General features: G+C 28.1%; 3 protein-coding genes and 1 long non-coding RNA gene across 5 annotated transcripts; 2 read left to right on the forward strand and 2 right to left on the reverse strand.

Moving 5' to 3' along the window:
• The first annotated feature begins 273 nt into the window (after positions 1-273).
• Positions 274-3,025, forward strand: LOC145976420 (uncharacterized). Its single transcript, XM_083107477.1, has 9 exons — positions 274-417; positions 680-799; positions 917-1,034; positions 1,495-1,756; positions 1,886-1,990; positions 2,065-2,155; positions 2,448-2,593; positions 2,762-2,894; positions 2,975-3,025. The coding sequence occupies exons 1-9, from the start codon at positions 274-276 to the stop codon at positions 3,023-3,025; spliced, it is 1,170 nt and encodes a 389-aa protein (XP_082963603.1).
• A 4,346-nt stretch (positions 3,026-7,371) lies between these two features.
• Positions 7,372-8,222, reverse strand: LOC145975615 (uncharacterized). The gene is made up of 3 exons (XR_014440021.1): positions 8,147-8,222; positions 7,709-7,787; positions 7,372-7,417 (listed from the first exon to the last, which is right to left on the reverse strand). It is a non-coding gene; the product is annotated as an uncharacterized LOC145975615 (long non-coding RNA).
• Positions 8,223-11,964: 3,742 nt separating this feature from the next.
• On the forward strand, positions 11,965-14,647 carry LOC145975696 (uncharacterized). The gene is made up of 5 exons (XM_083106357.1): positions 11,965-12,212; positions 12,450-13,014; positions 13,267-13,557; positions 13,888-14,024; positions 14,157-14,647. The coding sequence occupies exons 1-5, from the start codon at positions 12,173-12,175 to the stop codon at positions 14,315-14,317; spliced, it is 1,194 nt and encodes a 397-aa protein (XP_082962483.1). The 5' UTR covers positions 11,965-12,172; the 3' UTR covers positions 14,318-14,647.
• Positions 14,608-15,568, reverse strand: LOC145975697 (nucleoside diphosphate kinase 6, mitochondrial). 2 transcript variants are annotated; one of them, XM_083106359.1, is made up of 3 exons: positions 15,377-15,568; positions 14,919-15,219; positions 14,608-14,835 (listed from the first exon to the last, which is right to left on the reverse strand). In XM_083106359.1, exons 1-3 carry the CDS (start codon positions 15,452-15,454, stop codon positions 14,654-14,656), a joined length of 561 nt encoding a protein of 186 aa, XP_082962485.1. In that variant the 5' UTR covers positions 15,455-15,568; the 3' UTR covers positions 14,608-14,653. The 2 variants fall into 2 exon arrangements, with proteins under 2 accessions (XP_082962485.1, XP_082962484.1); XM_083106358.1 differs by having other exon boundaries at positions 14,919-15,222.
• Positions 15,569-20,599: the final 5,031 nt, after the last annotated feature.

Here is a 20,599-nt window from a genome sequence, read left to right on the forward strand (position 1 = left end):
TTCGATAATTAAATAATTGGCTATCTATTCCGGAGCAATGATACAAAATTGCGAGTATCTACCACAATTTTACGTACCGTATCTTACCGTTTGTAATCTCACGTAGTATTTTGTACTATACACATTATCATGAACTTATATTAAAGTTTCGTTATAATCTATAATAAAAGAGAAACAAATTATGAAATATTCAAGAGAAAACTTGAAAATACGGGGATAGTTGAAATTTTGCCAATTTTTCATAGTCAGTCGTGTCTCGATTTTCATCGAAAAATGATATGCATTGTAAATCAGCATTTTAGATTCAATCGTATTCTTCTACTCGGTATTGGTTTATGGCCTTATCAACAGTCATTACTCGTTCGGTTTCAGCAATTCTTGTTTCTTAGTATTCTAGGAAGTTTTATTGTATTTCAGGTATGCTAATTTTTTCAATTGTGTATTATGTCTCTAATAGATTGTTATATATTTAAATTTAAATATTTATAATACATAATTAAAAATCATAATAACATCAAAACGTTTAATTATTAGCAGTACGAAATGTTATATAAATGCTATTATTTAATATGATTAGAATCATTTTATTATGTTATCATAAATCGGAAAACAACTGAATGTTGTAATCAATAAGAAAATAATTGATTAATACAATTTCCAATCAATTTACTGATTGCAGTTGACAATATTTCTTACTTCAAATTGTACATTTGATTATGTTATCAAAATTTTATCTGTCATATTATTCTCTACGATATTTATAATTAAATATAATTCATTTTGGATTAACTCTCAAACTGTAAGTTACCATAATTATAAGTGTATTTAGAATCAAATTAAATTAATTTCTTTTTTATACAATTTTCTTAAATTTTAAAACAAAATATTTATAAATAAAGTATTATTAACACAACAGGTAAAAAATTTATTGGAGCAATTACAAAATATTTGTAATGAACTAAAAGATGAGAATGAAATTATTATTATGAAAAAATATGGAAACAATGCAAAATATTATACAATTAAAATGATAGGTAAATCGATAATTGAGACATCGAAAGAAAATCAAATAATTAGAAAGAAAAAAAAAGAGAAATTTCACTATTTTTGCGCGAATATATTCTTGTGTTATATTTTATCAAAATACAAATAGCATAAAATAAGTAATAACGTTTATTTTGATTGCATAATTTATTTTCTAAAAATGAAATTTATTTGAATAATTATTAGATGAGTACATACATATATCTGTATTTGTAAAGGATATTTTAAATTGTGAAATAATCTGAAGTCTGATAAAATAGTGAGACATTTGTACAATTTTCTATAAAAATATTCAAAAAAGTATTCAAAACGAATCAATACGTATAAAATATACCACAGAACTATAAATATGAAAAAAAAAATATTCGGGACAATATTTCGAATCAATTATGAATTGCGAGCCAAAAATTCTTAGAGCTGCGATTTATTTGTCTTTTTACATATATTTAGTGGTTTCAATGTGCAGTATATTTACTGTTTCTTTTGTGTCAATGTGGTCCTATATTCTCGATATTGTTTTACCTATGAATGAATCTCGACATTCTAAGATACAGATACTGACTGAATACTTTATCGATCAAGAAAAGTATTTCTATTTAACTCTCCTGCATATAAATGCAGCTATTTGTATAGGAGCAACAACAATTATAGGAACGGGAACAATGCTTATAGCGTATCTCAAACATGCTTGCGGAATATTTAAAATCGCCAGGTAAAACAATTTATAATGTCCTTTCAAATGTTTTTCATGTAATTAAGATCTTTTTTATTATTCTACGAACAAAAAATTTATACTTATATAGATGAAATTATATTTATAAAGGGTAATTATTATTTATAGCTACCGTATCGAGCAAGCAATGACAATTAATAATAATTTGAAGAATAAGAATGTAATTTATAGTAGAATAATTTGTGCAGTGGATGTTCATTGCAAAGCTATAGAGTTGGTATATCCGGTCTACCCGATAATATAATATTTTCAATAGTTTATATAACGATATTTTCTTATTCTTCAAGGTTTTCTAAATCTGTAATATCTACCTTTGAGGGTTCATTCTTTATTTTAATTGGATTTGGTGTGATTACCTTGAGCCTCAACCTTTTTGAAGTAAGTTTTTAAATATATCTAGCTTGTGATAACATATATTACATTATAAATTTGTTAATGAATAAAATAATAAAACTATTAAAAATATATAAAATATTTGAGAATCTAAATTGTAAATTGCTAATTCAAAATCTGAAGTAATATGGAAATGAGGTAAATAAAAAAAATAAAAAATTTCTCCATTAATGTATGTTTCACATCTTGTATCTCCAGTTGTCTTGCAATTTAATTCTTATAGGAATTGATCAATTTTAATATAGGAAAAACATTGATCATAATCATATTGTTTTAGATGTATCAAGTTCTATCATTTGGAAATGATAAAGAAGAATTTTTATTGCACTTTATGTTTGTAATCGTAATTCTTTTATATATGTTCCTAGCTAATTACGCCGGACAAGAAATTATAGATCACAATAATCATATATATTATACCGCGTAAGACATAATTTTGTATAATATTTACATTTTTTTTGCAACTATCTCTCATATAAAATAAGAAACATAAATTTATAGTACAAAATTCAAAAAACCTATGCATTTGAGGGATTACTGACATACTTCTCAAATTATCGATTTACGTTGGCTATAGTTATTTATTTGTAGATATAGCGGTTGCTGGTATGTAGCACCATTACACGTACAGAAGCTGATATTATTTCTATTACAAAGAGGCAGCAAAGTTGTCAGTTTGAATGTGGGGGGACTGTTCGCAGCATCTTTAAACTGCTTTGCTTCCGTAAAAATTATTTATAAAAAGATGTAATAGTATAACATAACGTTATAAGCAAATTAAAAAGAAAATGTATTTCATTACAGTTAGCAAGTGCATCGGTATCTTATTTCACTTTTATATATTCTACACATTAATAAAAAGAGATATACATAGTAATTGTATATAATTAATGGTATATAATAGTAAAAAGTAGGTAAGTATGTATCAAATGTCAAAGTCCAATGTTTTGCTCTTTTAATTATTAAAATTTTAAATTATATTATGTAATGTTAAGTAATTAATTAAATAAAATTGTTGACAACATATATATAATCTCTTTTTCATTTTTTTTTAAATTGAAATGTTATCTACATAATATGAGTAATGAAATCGAAATGAGAAAAAGATTAGTTGATACTTATATGCGCTTAAAATCAATTACATTAAAGAAATCTTAAGTAATTTTTCTAAATAAATAACATGTATGTTTTAATGCAAACATCGGAAATCTTTCAGGTGCTCTATGTATATGTTAGTATTAAGTAAAAATTTAAAATTAAGTATATTTTCATGACTAGGTAGGTATATCCAATGTATTTAATGAACCGATTTTTTTCTTCTCAAAAGAGTAAATCTTTAGTATTTAAAATGTAATAAACATGTATTTGTACATCCTACTTGATGAGAAGAAGAAAGAAAAAATGAAAAGAAGTTAAAGTAATTGAAAAGAATAGATCTAACAATTAAAATATCGTTGAAATGTCGAATTAAAAATCTTCATGCAATATTTTTGTATTTATTATAAGGGTATGACCGCTTTGTTTGAACATTCATAGTAATTATAATGTGCAGTACTTTTGTTTTTTTTTTCATCAATTTAGCAGGGTCTGCTCTATATTATTCTACTCATGACTCCCAACCATGTCTGCAATAAAATTCGTTACTGAATATTTCATATTAATCAAAAAATTATTTTTATATAATCACGCCACACCTGAATGAAGTCATTTGTATAGAAGGAACTGCATTTATAAAGCAAAATATTTTTATATAATCATTTTGCATAATCATATTACTTATTTTCACTGATACATAAGCGTTATTTTATGCTTATTTACAGTCGTAATATTATGACTGTTTGTTGTCGTCTTAATATAACTTTGCTTTAATTAATATAGTCAAATCAATTTTGTAACATATAATATCATTTATAATAAAAAATCCATAATAAAAATTTACAATAAAATAAAATTAATTCAATATCATTTATACATTTTCTATTTTATATATATATTTTTATTCCATAATATCATTTATTGATCTTTTTAAATATTATATATATACATATTTTTTAATTGGATGATAATTTAAATTTATATCAATTAAAGCAAAGTTTTTTAATATGTTACATTACAAAAAGAAACGGATGGACTATAAAAAATTAAAATAATGTCAGCATGCATTGTAAAAATAAATTATTATATTATACTAATAAAATTACTAGTATATTCTTTATTAAATAAAATAAATGATTGATTAAGATGATAAAAAATTGAATTAATTAAAAATTGAATTTTTCTTTAATTAATATTTTCATTTTCATTTTTAATCTGCTAATTAAGTAATGCATATTGGAAAAAATTTTAAAAACGTTTTAAAAAGTTATATAATTTAATTTGCTCTAACCCATCCATTTTAAGGACCTGCAATCTACGTTCTACATCTACAAGTCCGTTACCTTAAAATTAAGTTAAAGTTTTTCTGATAAGATAACTGGCCCAACGATTAAACCAGATCAAAATCCCTCTACCGAGTGACACGCTGGTTAATATCTGGCAGAAAGAAGAACGATCCTAAAAATGGAAAGCGACTTCAACTTGTCTTATTTCTTCTATTTCGGATTTCGCGAAATCGATTTACAATGAAAAGTTAAGTGATTCATTAAACACCAGAAGTCCCGCTACAGGAAGGAACGAATTCCCGATCTTCCTGATTGCTCCCTATAACAGTGATTTCGGCAGCGAATTAACGACTGTTACCCTTATTATCATTTTCAATATATGAGACTAAAATTCCAGTGAAAAAAACATGTTCTTCCATTTCAAGAAATATATTTTTTTATTAAAAAATGACTGGATATAATGATTTTTATATATATGTTACATCGAGTATATTTAGGAAAAATGAAATACATGCGCTTTTATCATTGCTCGGTTAAATGTATGAATAATAATAATTTTAGGGTACCAAATGTGTTCAAGACAAATCAAATCTGATAACAGCGAGATTTAAAAAAAAAATTCAATTTGAATATTTAGCAACATCAAATGAAACATTATCAAGGAATTAATTTTTCTGTTGCATTTAACAGTTAACACTTAGTACGTAACAATAATTTACGGACATCTTACTGATATCAGAATACCCATTCGATTTGTCTTGAATTTTTTAATTACTCACACATTTTATATTATATCATGCATTCCTAATATTATTAAGAATAATACAAAAAAGGTTTTTTTCAAATATATCACAATTTGCGCACATGTATTTTATTATATATACATATACACTCGTCTTATCTAAAATAAACTAATTGTAATATACTGAAATAGTGGAGGATCCAATGCCTGCAAGTGGTTTCTTAAAAGAGACCAAAAATAAAATTAATTCAAAATTAATTAATAAAATATACTTGTTTGTAACCATAATTTTTCAAATAATAAAAATTTCGCATAAAAAAGTTTGCAAAAACATATTAAATTAAATTTATATTTGAAAAAGTGAATTTTATCTATTATATCCATTTATTACTAAATATTTTCATTATTGAAATAATATTGATATTAATCGAAGAACATTTTTAACAAAAAAAATAAAATATCTTCTCTCAAAATATATTTAATGAATTTCTGATTCGATTTCAAATAATGGAGGGTGATCGTCGTTAAATAACTGCCAAAAACATTGTTTCCAGGAACCGCCAAAAAAATCTGGGTTTAATTCCAACTCTGTAATGGAAACTCCCAATTTTTAATGAAGCACCGAACTAAGCGTTGCGGATAAATCCCCAAAACCGACAAGAAATAATTACAATTAGATTACAATTTATATGCAATTGCGCAGAAAATAATTACAATTAGATTACAATTTATATACAATTGCGCAGAAAATTATAAAAAATAAAAAATAATACAATATATAGATATAATTATAATAGATACAATTTAATAATTGATGCTATTAGTATCAATATCCTCAACATAAGAAAATTGCCAAATTTTTATAATTTGAAATGATTAATCAATATATATAGTTTCAAATAAATTAGAAAAAAAATTATTTAGTTTAAATTACTTTTTATTCTCAATATTTTATCAAATCAATATTATCATATTAGATACTAATAACATTCACATTTGAATTTAAAATTGTATAATTTTTAAGAAAATACAATTTTTAAGTGATAAAATAAAATATTAATACAATTTATAAAAATTAAAATATTAAATTTAATACATGTTATACGTATAATAAAATGCAACTTAAATGTATATTATGTATTTAAGTTACATTTTTTATATTTTTATACACTAATTTTTTATTTTTATTTATAGTTTTTTTATAATTAATTTCAATTCTCTCTTTATATATAATTTATTTAATTTTACATAAAATAAATTATATATATAAAAATATTCCTAAAAATAACATATTTTTATGTTTTTTTTCCTGAAAATAAATTTATTTTTTATATACCCTAATAGACCTTTATAGCCCTAACAGACCTAACAACCCTAACAGACCTAACAGACCTAACAAAGATCTAACAAAGACCTAACAGACCTAGCCACCCTACTTGCTGTCTTACACCAGCGGAAATTCGCGATAAGGTGAAATTTGGGGAACCCTAATTAGTAATCCGCGATAATGAAGAATTTAAGAAGCCCTAACCGGAAATTCACGATAAAATTTAGGAAGCCTTAGCCGCGCAACCTATCTTTTGGCCAGTATTGACCATGTATTTTATTTTTCAAGCCAGTTATCTCTACTTCTGGCCATTTCATTCTGACGACTAATAATTTGTCTATGATCGTGCGATATTACGATCGTATTTTAACGCACGTTATTCAGTCGTCAAACATATAAATTACAAAATATAAATTATCATGCATATATAAAATATAATTAGCATGCATTAACTCTCAGTCGGCGGGTTACTTATAATTATCTTTATCTTATAGATTAAGTATTTACAGATTAAAAATCTATATTTTTAAAATTGTTTTATAAAGGCCGATATATATATAATGGAAGTAAATATTTCATGTATATCTATCATAAAATTGCAATAAAAATATCATCTATCTTTATTTTTAAAATATTTTTCCTTTTATTTTAATTTTTACACACGTATTGTCCCGCCAATCGAGTGTTAGAAGCAACGGATTTTTCCATGCATTTACAAATCCTTTGCTTCAAAATAAAAGGTTATCACTCACCGGCACTGATGCGCAACAGCGGAGTTGATATTGAAGCTACGATGTCTGTAACATATAAATATAAAATCCAAATTATATCAATGTTTAAAATAATTAATATTTTAAGAAATTATTATTAGACTCATTGAATTTTATATCCAATGCACACAATTATAAATAGATATATAAATATAAAATAATTTTATAAGTAATTATTTTTTTTAATTTAGAAACTTTTATAGAAAGAATGATTACAAACATTTTTCCAATTTTTTCTTGTTTAAATCATTCATATAAATCAAATTAATAAATTTATTTATTTATTTATATACAATTAATATAAATAATAATACTCACCATCAGGTTGTTCCGCCGGTGCAGGATGCCTTTCCTAGGCCTGCTCCTCCTCTCAGATCATCTGGGTTGTTGGGTCGATCTATAACATATAAATAGAAGATCTAAATTATAATAATGTCCAAAATAATTAATATTTCAAAAATTATTATATGCATTGAATTTTATATTCGATATAATAACGCACATAATAATAGCAGATTGATAAAATAATTATATAAATTTAAAAAAAAAACATTACTAATAATTCTCTAATAACTTTATCAAAGCTTATACCTTTACAAGATTATAAATTTTATATAAAAATCTTTTTCTTCAAAATTCTCTCTTATTTAAATCATATAAATAAAAAAATCAATTTAATTGTTGCGATTAATTGTTTAATTTTTAAATTATAATAAATATATTTAATATATAATTACAAATAAATAAATTGCTTACCAGAAGGTTGCTCTGCCGGAGCCTGATGCCTCTCCCAGGCCTCTTCCTCCTCTCATGTTGTTGACGCGCGATACTTTCAACGGCACTCCCGCACTCACGAGCGATATTTTTATATCGCTATTTTCGCTATTTTACGCGCGATACTTAACGGTTTCCGCACTATTTTGATGCGATTAAAAATTTTATATTTGATCGCGCGATGTATATACTTAATATGTATATACTTTGGACGGCACTCCCGGTTTCGATACGAGCGAAAATCCCATTTCATTTACGAGAATCAACTTCGAGCCAACAGATCGGGAATGCAACGATACAACGAGCAAAGATTAGGCCCGAACCGGAAAGAAGACGAAACGATTGACGGAATAAAGGAAAATAAAGTTCACCAGCTCTTTTTCGCGCATAATTATCCTATCTCGTATCGAACCTGGACCCGCTAAGCACGATTTCAGGTGCTTCGCCCGGAACATAAAGTTTCCCGCAATTGCAGGATATGGCTACACCAGGCTGGTAGACGGCAAAAGAAGAGGATACCCACATTTTTTAAATGCTAACATTCAGCAATTTAGAAAATGGGGAGGCAACCCCTTTTACCGAGCGAAAATCGTGCCTAGGGGAATCCACTCGACTCCTCGACAGGGTTAACACACGCAGTGCGTGTGGCTGTAGACGAGCAAAGAGAAGGGACCCATTGACGACCATTCCGAACAATCGATCGAGTTCTAACTAATTCGGGCCGAATCACTTGACGAAGCACGAAGCACGAAGCGCGAGTGTACGTTGCATAGCAACGTGTGCAAACTCGAAGCATCTCAGTTAGTTGGCATCGGAAGTAGAGACTCGTGACAATAAATGAAATTGGGATTTTATATGAAAAAGTCCAAAAGTTCCGGGAAAACGCGACGACGCGAGAATACTACAACGCGAAAACGCAGTAACGAAGCGCTTGCCATCCGCGGCACGTTGACGGCACCGACGACGCGAAAGGGTACTTAGCTTCCCATTCAGGCACCTTAAGATTTATCATAAATAGAAAAATTTAAGATAAACCTCAAGGCACCATCCAAGTACTAAGCCCTCCCACCGCGACAAGGTGTACCCCATGGGAGGGTTATATTATATATAATTTTATATATAATATAATACATAATTTGAAATTTATTTTGCAATATAGTACATAAATTTAAATTCGCAAATATAAACGATAAATAAAAATATAAAAGATAAAAGAAAATCTATTATATAAAGCAATGTTCAAAATAATTGATTTTAAAACTAATTATTGCGCACAATTAATTCTTACTTTTAAATAGATATATTTTAATGTTATAAATCACGTAATTACAAAATAATTTATATTTCTTATAGATATAAACCTTTAAAAATATGATAAATAAAAAAATTTCTATTTTTTTATATATGAAATATTTAAATAAATATATTAATATGAAATGTTTTATAAAATATTAGAAGTATCTGAAAATATTAATTAATAAAAAATTTTATAAATGTTTTAATTATTTTAAGATAAAATGGAATATTTTTTATAAGTATATGTATTATATATGTTAAATTTAAAATCACTATTGAATCACTATCAAAGAAATAAAACGAAACGTGAAATATGTATATTTTGAATATATACTAATGATAAATAATTTATATATTATTGCGTCCGCGGAACGATATATCGAATGCGCGCGACACAATCGGCATACGCTGACGCTCGTGCACTTGTAAATAATAACGCGATTTAAGGTGCACAAGAATTTTAATAAACCGCGAGTAACACACAAGAATTCAGAATAATCGTAAAATGGATCACAAATAGACGCGCGTCCGCACAACTTGACAGCTGGGCTCAGACTCTTTGACAGTCGTTGTTTATAACAATATCTTGACAACGCGCGCGGAAACGATCTTCTTCGAAAGAATTCAACGGGTGACGAATACAGCGGGACGGAACGCGGGGACGCAACAATATAATAAATAATAAATGTGATAAATAATTTATATTAATGACTTACATCATATCTCATTGGTCCATCCATTTCCAAAACCTCCTTTTTTCTTTTGCTCTCTTCGCTTTTTTCTCATGGCACTTCAATCCTCGTTGCACTCATTTGAATTCCTCGTTGCACTTACACTCATTCACGAAAAGTTCCTCGTTGCACTTGCAATTGTGTTCAGAGAAAGAATTTGATAATATATGAGACGTCTCACATCACTACTTCACTGCTCAAGAGTCACTGAGCGAATGATCGTAAGTCAGAAACATTACCGCGGTACTGTTTATATCGCCAAGGTTGACTATGTAAAGAAAAAATTTGATAATATGTGAAACGTCTCTCACGTCACTACTCAAAGTCACTATGCGAATGATAATAAAGCCATGTTAACATATTAACAATAGCGCTATACTGTTTATCAAGGTTGAACACGGTGTTATTGATAATTCTCTCGTTGCCGAAATATTTTCTGTAATATAAAATATTTGCGTGAGGAATATTAAATTATAGAAATATTTTAATTTATTAAGATTAATTGATTATTTATTAAACTATTTATCATGAAGTCTTTCATTATGCTAATTATTTGCATCTATAATTCGATTGTTTTACTTCATGTTCTTTCACAATCCAAATTATATTTAGATTATCAAGTAGAATGATAAAGTAACACGGATCGAATATATTTGTAACTCTAAGTATTAAAATAATAATTATTGTCCGTAAAGATTGCAAACATCGATGTGATTATTTAATATGTTGGATTCCTATCACATTAAATCGATTCTCGATTAAATTGTGTATTGTTTAATTAACCAGGATTGAGAAAATTTAAAGCATTGATCGAAATATATTTAATTCTAATATTGTTAAAGAAATATTATGATAAGCATCGATGATCAAAAGATCATAATATATTTAATTCTCTTGTCCCCCTTCATGTATCCCCTGTTTCAATTTTTATTCGCAGTAATGAATGATTACGATTCGATAAATATTTATCGTTGCTATACAGTTTCATGTCGTTTATCAAAAGTTAATTAATTTTTAATTATTAATATTTATAACAAATTATGTTTCGATACTAATTGTAATCGTGTTTAGTACAAAAATTACAATATTCGAAGCGTTTCTCATTACTACTTTATTACTCGAGTGTCACCGTGCGAATGATGACAAAGCCGCGACATGTATAGCGCGCTTGCTATACATCGCCAAGGCCAAACATGTTATTATTGAATTCTCTGCCGAAATATTTTACGTACTACATATATACGCGGAATTTTAAATTATAGAGGTATATTTTATTTTAAATTAATTATTAAACGACTGATGTATCACGAAATTTTTTATTATGCTAATGATTTGAATTTATTCGATTGTTTTACCGCGCTTTTCCGAAGTCAAATTTTATAATATTTAGTTTTGCATTTTAAAAGACTGACTTAGAGCGAGCTAAATAAATAAATAAATAAATAAATAAATAAATAATGTTGAGAGAAGAGAAAGAAGACACATAAATAAATAAATAAATAATAGCGTGAAGAGAGAGAACATACTAATATTTTTATATAATAAATTATTATTAATTAAATTATTTATATTTTTATTTATATTAGTTATATTATCAGAGAGACATATATGTTACCCTCTAAGAACATTCATGGACATTGGCTTTGTAGTTCATGTCCACGTTTGACGTACGCTTTTTACGTAACCGGTCATCGGTAAAGCCATTCATAAATTAACATATGTTGGTAAATGATTTTACTCTCTGAAATTGGCAAGACTGGCGCTTTGACAGATCAGGTTATACACAGCACACAGCGTATACAACATCTGGTGCGGGTATGTAAACAAAATTGTTTATGTGGTAACGGCAAGAACAACGTGTGCGAAATGAAAATTATACGGTAGAGAGACATCAATTGGATGTAATTTTGCTTTTCTGAAAATGCAAATTGCAGATGTGATAGAGTGACAATATCGTTGCTGCAAGTATCGTTGTGTCAGGATGAAAGTAACGACTTTGAAAGGCATTTTTCCCGATCCAAGTAAGTTATATATTACACATTCTTTATTCAAAATAATTGTAAAAAAAGCTCTAAAAAAGAGATTCTATTTAATAATTAAAATAAAAATAAATTTCATTTAATCATGATATTAAGTGAAGAATTGATTACATGTAAAGTTGTACACAAAAAATAACGTGAAATTACTTAATTAGTGCTTCTTTCAGTGTCTGAAAGGTAATTAATGATGTACAACATATATTTTATGTGCTATTATAGAGCCAGTCAGAAGGAAGAATTTTATACAGGAAAATGTGAAAAATCTACGGCGAATGGAAAAATGCTTTCAAACCAATCGAGAGGTAGAAGAGCTACAAAAACTACAACTACGCAAGCATCACAAGCTCACAGATAGATACCAGAATATATCCGCAAGAGTGGTCACTAGTTTCCCAGAGAAAAACAAACATGAAAGCAATCATATCTGTCCAGTCTCAAAAAATAACGTTCAATCGAAAACTAATAATCCAACATCGACTGAGAAGGTGGAAAATGAAACACAAATTCAAGATGGAAACAATATACTCGAATTAAACAAAAAGCATGCTGTTAAGAAAATTGTTAAACAAGGGATAAATAATAATACATCAGATAGACAAAAGAAAACTAGTAAATATAATAAGAGTCAACAGAAAGTGCAGCCAGAGGTTTTATCTGAACCAAATGTCTTGTATAAATCTGAAAATGACATGAATGCACAGGTTATTGTAAAATATAGAAATCAAGGGGTTCAGACTTTAGATACAGACCAAACGGAAAGTATATATTCTGAAGGCGTTATTCGGTAAATATATATGTTGTGTTATAAATTTTAAGATTTTAAGAACTATTATTAATCTATAAAATAATAAATGATTTTAATTAGGACAAAATAGAGTTAATAGAAAAAGATTTGGAATGTAATTCTCTATATTTATAATTGATTATCTGTTAATTTCCATTTAATTAATTGTTTCACTTATATTATTTCAGTGTTTGTTTCATATTTTTAATAAATTTGATTTATACTAATCTTTTTGATGTTTATTCTGCATAGATATCCCTCCAAGAAAATTACAAAACATGATGAAACAGCAAATGATGACTTAAATCAACAAGAGGAGAGTACTTTAAGAAATCAATTCAGTTCACCTACAGATAGAGGCGATATGCGTAATATCGAAGATACGCAAAATGTTGATTTGCGAAATTCTGTATCACCGGCACCTAGGGAAGAAATTGACTTTATCAAATTGAATAAAGAACGTACTTCCATTGCCACTAAATTGGCGACGCAGCTTAATAATGGTGTACCACCACCGAATTATCGCAAGGGTGTTATTCCTAAGTATGACATTGCAAATAACTTTTCTTCTTTACATCTATCTGTGATTTTGAAAGAATTTCCCCTATTATCTTTTATATTTTTTAATCGTTTCTTTCTCATTGCATTGTAGTATCTTATAATATTTTGTCAGAGTACTTTATGTAATCTATATGTATACTATGTATACTATGACACTAATAATTCTTCAACTTGTTTTACACAAATATAATTATTAATAAGTAACAAATTGTAGAGTAAATATAGCTGAGTAATTATGAAAGAAATATTAATCTGATAAAACTTTAACATTATAAATTTGTTTGATTCTTTTTGTAACAATTTTTTGAATAGATATCTTCGAGATAGAAAGGAAGCACAAGAAAAAGAGCAAAAGGCTAAGGCAGAAGCATCGCATTCTGATTGTCCAGAGGGTCATGTGTCCATACCTGACCACGAACGTAAGGAAACGCTGCGACTATTAAAAAAAAGTGTGTATATATTTTAATATATATGTATGTATGTGTGTGTATATGAAATTGAACAATAAGCATGTGATTTGTTCTGAAAATTAATTATATTGAATTAATTAAATCTGATATTTGATTATGTCTCTGATGCAGATTATCAAGATTACGTCAATGAATTAAATATGATGCCCATAAAAACAGATACTTTAAGAGCACAGAGACGTAAGATTGAAATAGAGAAGCAATTAAATAAACTGGAAGAGGGAATCAAGGTGTTCTCGCGTCCTAAAGTTTATGTAAAAATAAATGCATAAATTACAACTCAGAATACGATACACGTTTAGATATTGATTATTTGACTATGTTTTAATGCATTGTCCACTGTTTTAAGAATCCACGTAATTGTACATCTTGTTGTAAAATGACGAGAATCACAGTTGTATATATTTTACATGTGTATGAAAAATTGATTAGTCTTATGTTTATGTCTAACACTTTCAAGATATGCTACAATGAAGATTAATCAAACTATTTCATCAAACTATTTTCTTACAAAACTGCACGTACTCTGAGTTTGACAATTCTGTAGATAGAAACACATCTATTACAAAAAATAAATAATATTTTATTTAATAAATTAACAATACTGATTATTCTCTAATATATTCATTCTGTTTTTCTAAGTAACTCCTATCGATACTATGCACAAAGGATATTGGATCGAAATGCAATTTTCCCAGATTATAAAATATCTCTTCATTGTCGTACCACTTCTTCAAATCAAAATCTTTAAAAAATATTGCAATCTCTCTCTTTGCCGATTCTGTTGAATCTATAGTAAATAATATATTTTTTTTATACAAAGCTTTTTATTGAATATTGATATTATATTGATATTGTATTTATTATAGTTACCAGATCCGTGTGTGGCGTTTCTAGTATCGGATAGACCAAACATGCCTCTGATAGTGTCTGGTGCATTGTATTGCGCTTGATAGACTTTAGTAGGACCCATCAATTGTCGCCACTTGACGATAGCATCGTGAGCCGCCAGGATGTGAATGTCGGACGGACCGCTGCACATGAAAGTAACGAGACGATTGTAAAAGAACCTGTCCCTGTGCTCCTTGTAAAACAACTCGGCCTCCTCACGAGATATCGTCGTCCTGCGTGATCTGACAATTTTGAAATTATTGTCGATTATTAAATCTCGAATCTTCTGAAAAATCAGAGCGAGTTTCAGTCATGGTTTTCTAAATTCTTTCTTCGCACGCTAAGAGCGCGAATCGGATTTGTTTATATTCATATCTTGCGGAGCTTAAATCTGCCTGCAGTTTTGGCGTACCTTGGAAAATAAGGTTAAGTTCTCATACCTGAAGAGCGAAGGGGGACTTAACGACGTGCGGCTTAAGTATCGCCAATGTTAATTGGAGATATTTCCTCGATTGCATATCAACATTCTTTTCAGATTGTTTACCGAGATCGAGAAGCGTCACAATATCATTACCGCGCGTACGACAGATAGAGAAATGCGACTACCACGTGTCTGACACACGCATGCGCGCCTGCGCGCCTCCGAGAGATGGTGCACGTCGCGCTCATTCATAATTATCATTGAACTATACATACTGAATGAGTCATCAAGAAGGAGTGGGGGCGACTTTTAAGAGACTCACATCGTAAGATCATATCTATCCTTGTTGTAATTTTTTAATTGTTTAACACTCGCTTCGGTAAAAGCCTTTCAAAAATATTTCTCCTTTCAAAAAATGTTTCGACAAAGCATTCAAGAAAAGTCATAAATAATAATTCTTGCTTTTCGTGTACTTATTATATGTATGCATTTTCTATATTTTTTTGGAACTGCCGCAAATAAGTATTGTATTCTTTTGACAAGTATCCAAAGTAAAACCTTGCAACAATTTTTCTTAATATTTATTTATTGCAAAATTATGAATTCTTTAAAAAATTTTTATTTTTTATTGATTTTTGTTAAAACTTTGATTTTTATTAGAAAAAAAGATTTTAACATTTGACTTTAAAAAATAGTGGATGGTGTTATGGAGATTTTAAAGAAGAATCCAAATTTTTTAAAGCCTATTAAAAAAATTTAAGGAGGACTTAAACAATTTAGTTTGTAGATCGCATCAATAAAAATAAGTTTGCAGAGGGTTAATATCTAATTATAAAAGATTTATAAATCGTGCACATATAATCCTTTTCTTCTTATATATTATCATAAATACAATAAATTTTTCGAGACCTAATGATAAATAAATTTACAGATATTTGTTGTCATTTTGTATTATGCATTCGATTGTTCACAATTTAAAAATATATCACGCAATTTTGCTATCTTTATTTGCCCGAAATGACTATATTTAAATATATTAATTTAAATATATTTAAATATATTAATTTTAATATATTAATTTTAATATATTTAAATATATTAATTAATAAGTATAATAATTCTAAACTTTTTCTATTAATCATAACTTTTGCTTCAACAGGAGTGTAACATATAAAATAACCAAACTCGATTAAGAAACAATCAAACTCGAGATTCATCAAAGATTACGGTTGACAATTGTCTTGAGGACATCCTGTATATTATTGTATATTCAAACGTCGTCGAATTGATTGAAGACAATGGGAAAGATATGTCACGCGGATATCCCTGTACATACACATACATATTTTCACATATATGTTCGTATAAGTAAAGTAAAGTAAGATGGGAGAGACGCGAGAGGCAGTAAAGAGCGATTGAATAGGAAACATGTGCTGGCAATAGTCTAAGAACCAAGCAGCCAGCCGCTATCCTCCGTTCCAATCCTCTCTGCTTAATCGTTTCTTCCCCTCTCCTCACAATCCTCTAGTTCGTCAGACGTACAATGGCCGATTTTGCCTCCCTTTCTTCCCTATTGCTCGTCCTGTTGCGCTCCTCTTTCGCATCTTTCAGCTTCTTTCCTCCCTTCCTATTTTTGATATCCTCGGTTATACCGGAGGAGCGAGGCAGTCGAAATACAATGGCCGGCTATAAATTACCTTTGGGAATGCCAGCATTAAATTCTGCTGGATTTACCCTTTATACACAGCCACCCCTCGTGAGAGAGGAGGCTTAATTGAGCGATCTCGAATCGTGATACGTATCACGGACTATTCCAATCGTATTTTCGTATGTTACATAAAAGATTCTCTATGCTTGCACTTTTCGAAGTCAAATCCTTCATAATTATGAAAAAAAATCTCTACATTTTAACAAAAAAATAAAACGTTAAGCTGGATATGCAACAATAAATAATGTCACTGTCAACGTAACAACGTCTCAAATATTCTCATAAATATCGGAGATTTAAAGATTATATGTATAAAAATATTTCCGATTCTGTGACTGGTCAATATCTATTGCCCCATTTGAAATCCATACAAGAATATTTGACGTTATGTTGACATGAAGCTGATATTACATACAGAGTGCATCCATTTGTAGAGAATTCGTAATTCATTTTTACTATTCGTAAAATTCGTATCTTAATATACTCAGGAGAAAACATGTTAAATCGAAATTTTAATTAAATTTTTTATAAAAGTTATTTTGTCTTTTTCCATTAGTAGAATTTCAATTGATGTTCAGGCGTATAAAAGAAAATTCCAAAGGTTTTGTAGAGTGATTTCGAATCTAAAAATATAGATTTATATACTCCTGGACAAAATTAACGCATAATTTTTTTCACATTTTTCTTTAAAATTTTTCATTAAAATTTAAATTTAAGGTTTTGTAGAGTGATTTCGAATCTAAAAATATAGATTTATATACTCCTGGAAAATTAACGCATAATTTTTTTTCACATTTTTCTTTAAAATTTTTCGTTAAAATTTAAATCAGCTTTCAAAAGAATCGAATGGACTCCTTACTTAATTCGCAGTTCGGTTTATTTCGGCAACGTTCTATTGTAAATCGGTAGCATCCATCGGAAAAAATCTCGCTCCTTTCGGATTGATTTATCGCAACTAATTCCTATCGGAATGGTAATCGCGTATCGCGCACGCATCTGCGGTCGATCCTGTCGTTAAATTCGTGCATACGTATGTATAAATGCACATATATATATAGATAGATAGAGCGAACGTGTTACGAGAACGAGCCAGCGAGTGACAAATTACGAATAAAATATTGATTCGCCGTCGGTTTGTCGGTGCGAGCGTTACGCCGAATTAATGTACCAGCGTATAATTGGACTACCGTTCGTATTAATTACCCGTTCGCGAGTTGCGTCAATCTCGAATTGCAACAGCAGCGGCCTCGTAATCTCGATTATTCAACTACGTCCACACAGATGCAATCTTTATTACATTTTCCTATAAGAGACATAACGATTCCGTTAATATTGACTATTTGCCGCAAGATATGAGAGACACATGTAGAGATGTAAGAAAATCTTTTTCTAATATAAAAAACAAACATTAAAAAAAAAAATTTATTTTTTTCATTATTATTTAATAAAATATTATAATATTTTATTATAATATAAAATATTACTTTTTGAATATAAGGAAAAAAACTGTTTCTAAAGTTCTTGTATTTTTAATTTATTTTTTTTTGAAAATAATTTTAATGAATTAATGAAATTTTTGCGATAAATTTAAACACGATATAATTCGGATAATTTTCAATTAGACGCATAACAAACATTTTTATTATGTATCTAATTAAAAATTATCTGAATTATGTCGTGTTTGGTATCATTTTAAATGCAAAAATCATTAAATAATTAAAATTATTTTCTGAAAAATTAAAATAAAAATATAAGAACTCTTTTCAATTTTTTTATTATATTAAAATAGTAACTAAAGTATATTTTTAAAAATTATTATGTTTTTGCATCTATAATAAGAACACCTCATTCAAATTCAATTTTGTTTTTGGAGAATTTATCTAATTAAAAAAAGTAATTACATAACTATATAGCCAATTGAAATGTGTAATCTACATTTAAAATAAAGCTAGTTATTTAAAATCGATCATGTAAAAAATCAAAAGTAATGAAAAATCAACTTTACCCTTTAAAATTCTATGAAGAAAAAATAAGTTTATATCAGCTAAATCATTAAAACTATGAGGACAAAACTATATTCAAAATTAAAATAAAAATTCGTTCAAATATTGAGTAATTTGAAATTTAATACTAAATAATTAAAAGAAAGAAAGTGTTTTTATTCTTTCTTGTGCTTTTTACTGGCTCTTCCTAGTCAATTTTTAATTAATTTTTCAAAAATATATTACATAATTTCCAAATAGAAATTATTTTTGAGTCTCACAAAGGAACAGTTTGATTCTGTCAGCTTAAACGAATTATTCTCGTCATACTATCGCCACATGTTTATCACTGGTATTCATGATGTACTGTCAGATTATCCGGCTCGTTGACCATGTATCTACAGCGGTGCGAACGGACAATTCACTGAATAAAAGAATACAAATGAGATCGTGGAAACTTTCAAATCGAATTCGGTCGGAATTTTACGAGCGGATTGTCCATAAAAGCGGCGGAATTGTGTTTTGTATTTTTTAACTTCTTTTTTTCTTATCTAGACCAATTTTAAGTCACTCCAAGATCGTCTTTCTTTCTTTTTCTCTCTCTTTCAACTTTCTCTATTTTCTATCTCTCTTTTTGCGACTCGCACGACAAACGCTTCTTTCGTTTGTTTAAAAAAACAACTTTAATCGTATCCAACTGTGCGAAAAACGGAAGGCTTTTCGTCGTTGAAAGAAAAAAACGAAGAGCGTATATTGACAGAAAAAACGCAACGAGAGATGACTCAGAATGAATACAAGGAATAAATATAAAATCTACGAAATATGCATATAAATGTAAATTTAAAGAGAGAGAGAGAGAGAAATATGTTTATAAATATTCGAATAATTAATTATGGGAAATAAAAATCTCATATAATCACAATTTTGTTAAGTGAAAAAAACTTAGTTTTATAAGATTGTGATTTGCAGACAATACATTATTATCATTGGTTGTTTTCATAAAAACTATTATGAACAGATTATAAGTACATTTTTTTTATTTTGTATAAATTGCAGCTGATCTCTTGATATGATTATTTAAATTTTGGGAAATTTTTGTAATCCCTCCTTTTAATAAAAGTATTTAAAAAAGTCATATATAGTTTGTTTTTACATTAGAAATGCATCCAAATATTTATTCCGCGGAAGAAAACGGTTGAGAAATCAAAAGTTAAGAAAGAGATGCCGGCGATCTCCTTAAGAAGTTTATCCGCTACGGGCGAATCTTCTCTCTTTCGGTAACTTTAGCCATGAACTTTCACCGGAATGTTTTCCCGCAGCTGCAAAAAATCGTTTTCCAAGCATTTTAGAATAATTCAGAAAATTACTGGCAATCAAAATCTATATTATTTTTTACAGAAATTCATGGCTTATGTAATTTTTTAACGCACATATGAACACAAAAATTTTTATTTTCTCACTGTACTTTATATATTCTACAATTTATATCCATGAAAAAGTAACAAAATAAAAAATTAAAAGGAGAATATTTGTGGAATAATTAGTCATGAAA

Source organism: Camponotus vicinus, unplaced genomic scaffold (genome assembly GCF_025532165.1).
Source record: "Camponotus vicinus isolate PSW18456_S1 unplaced genomic scaffold, iyCamVici1.0 SCAF_8, whole genome shotgun sequence".
In the NCBI taxonomy this organism is placed as follows: domain Eukaryota; kingdom Metazoa; phylum Arthropoda; class Insecta; order Hymenoptera; family Formicidae; genus Camponotus; species Camponotus vicinus.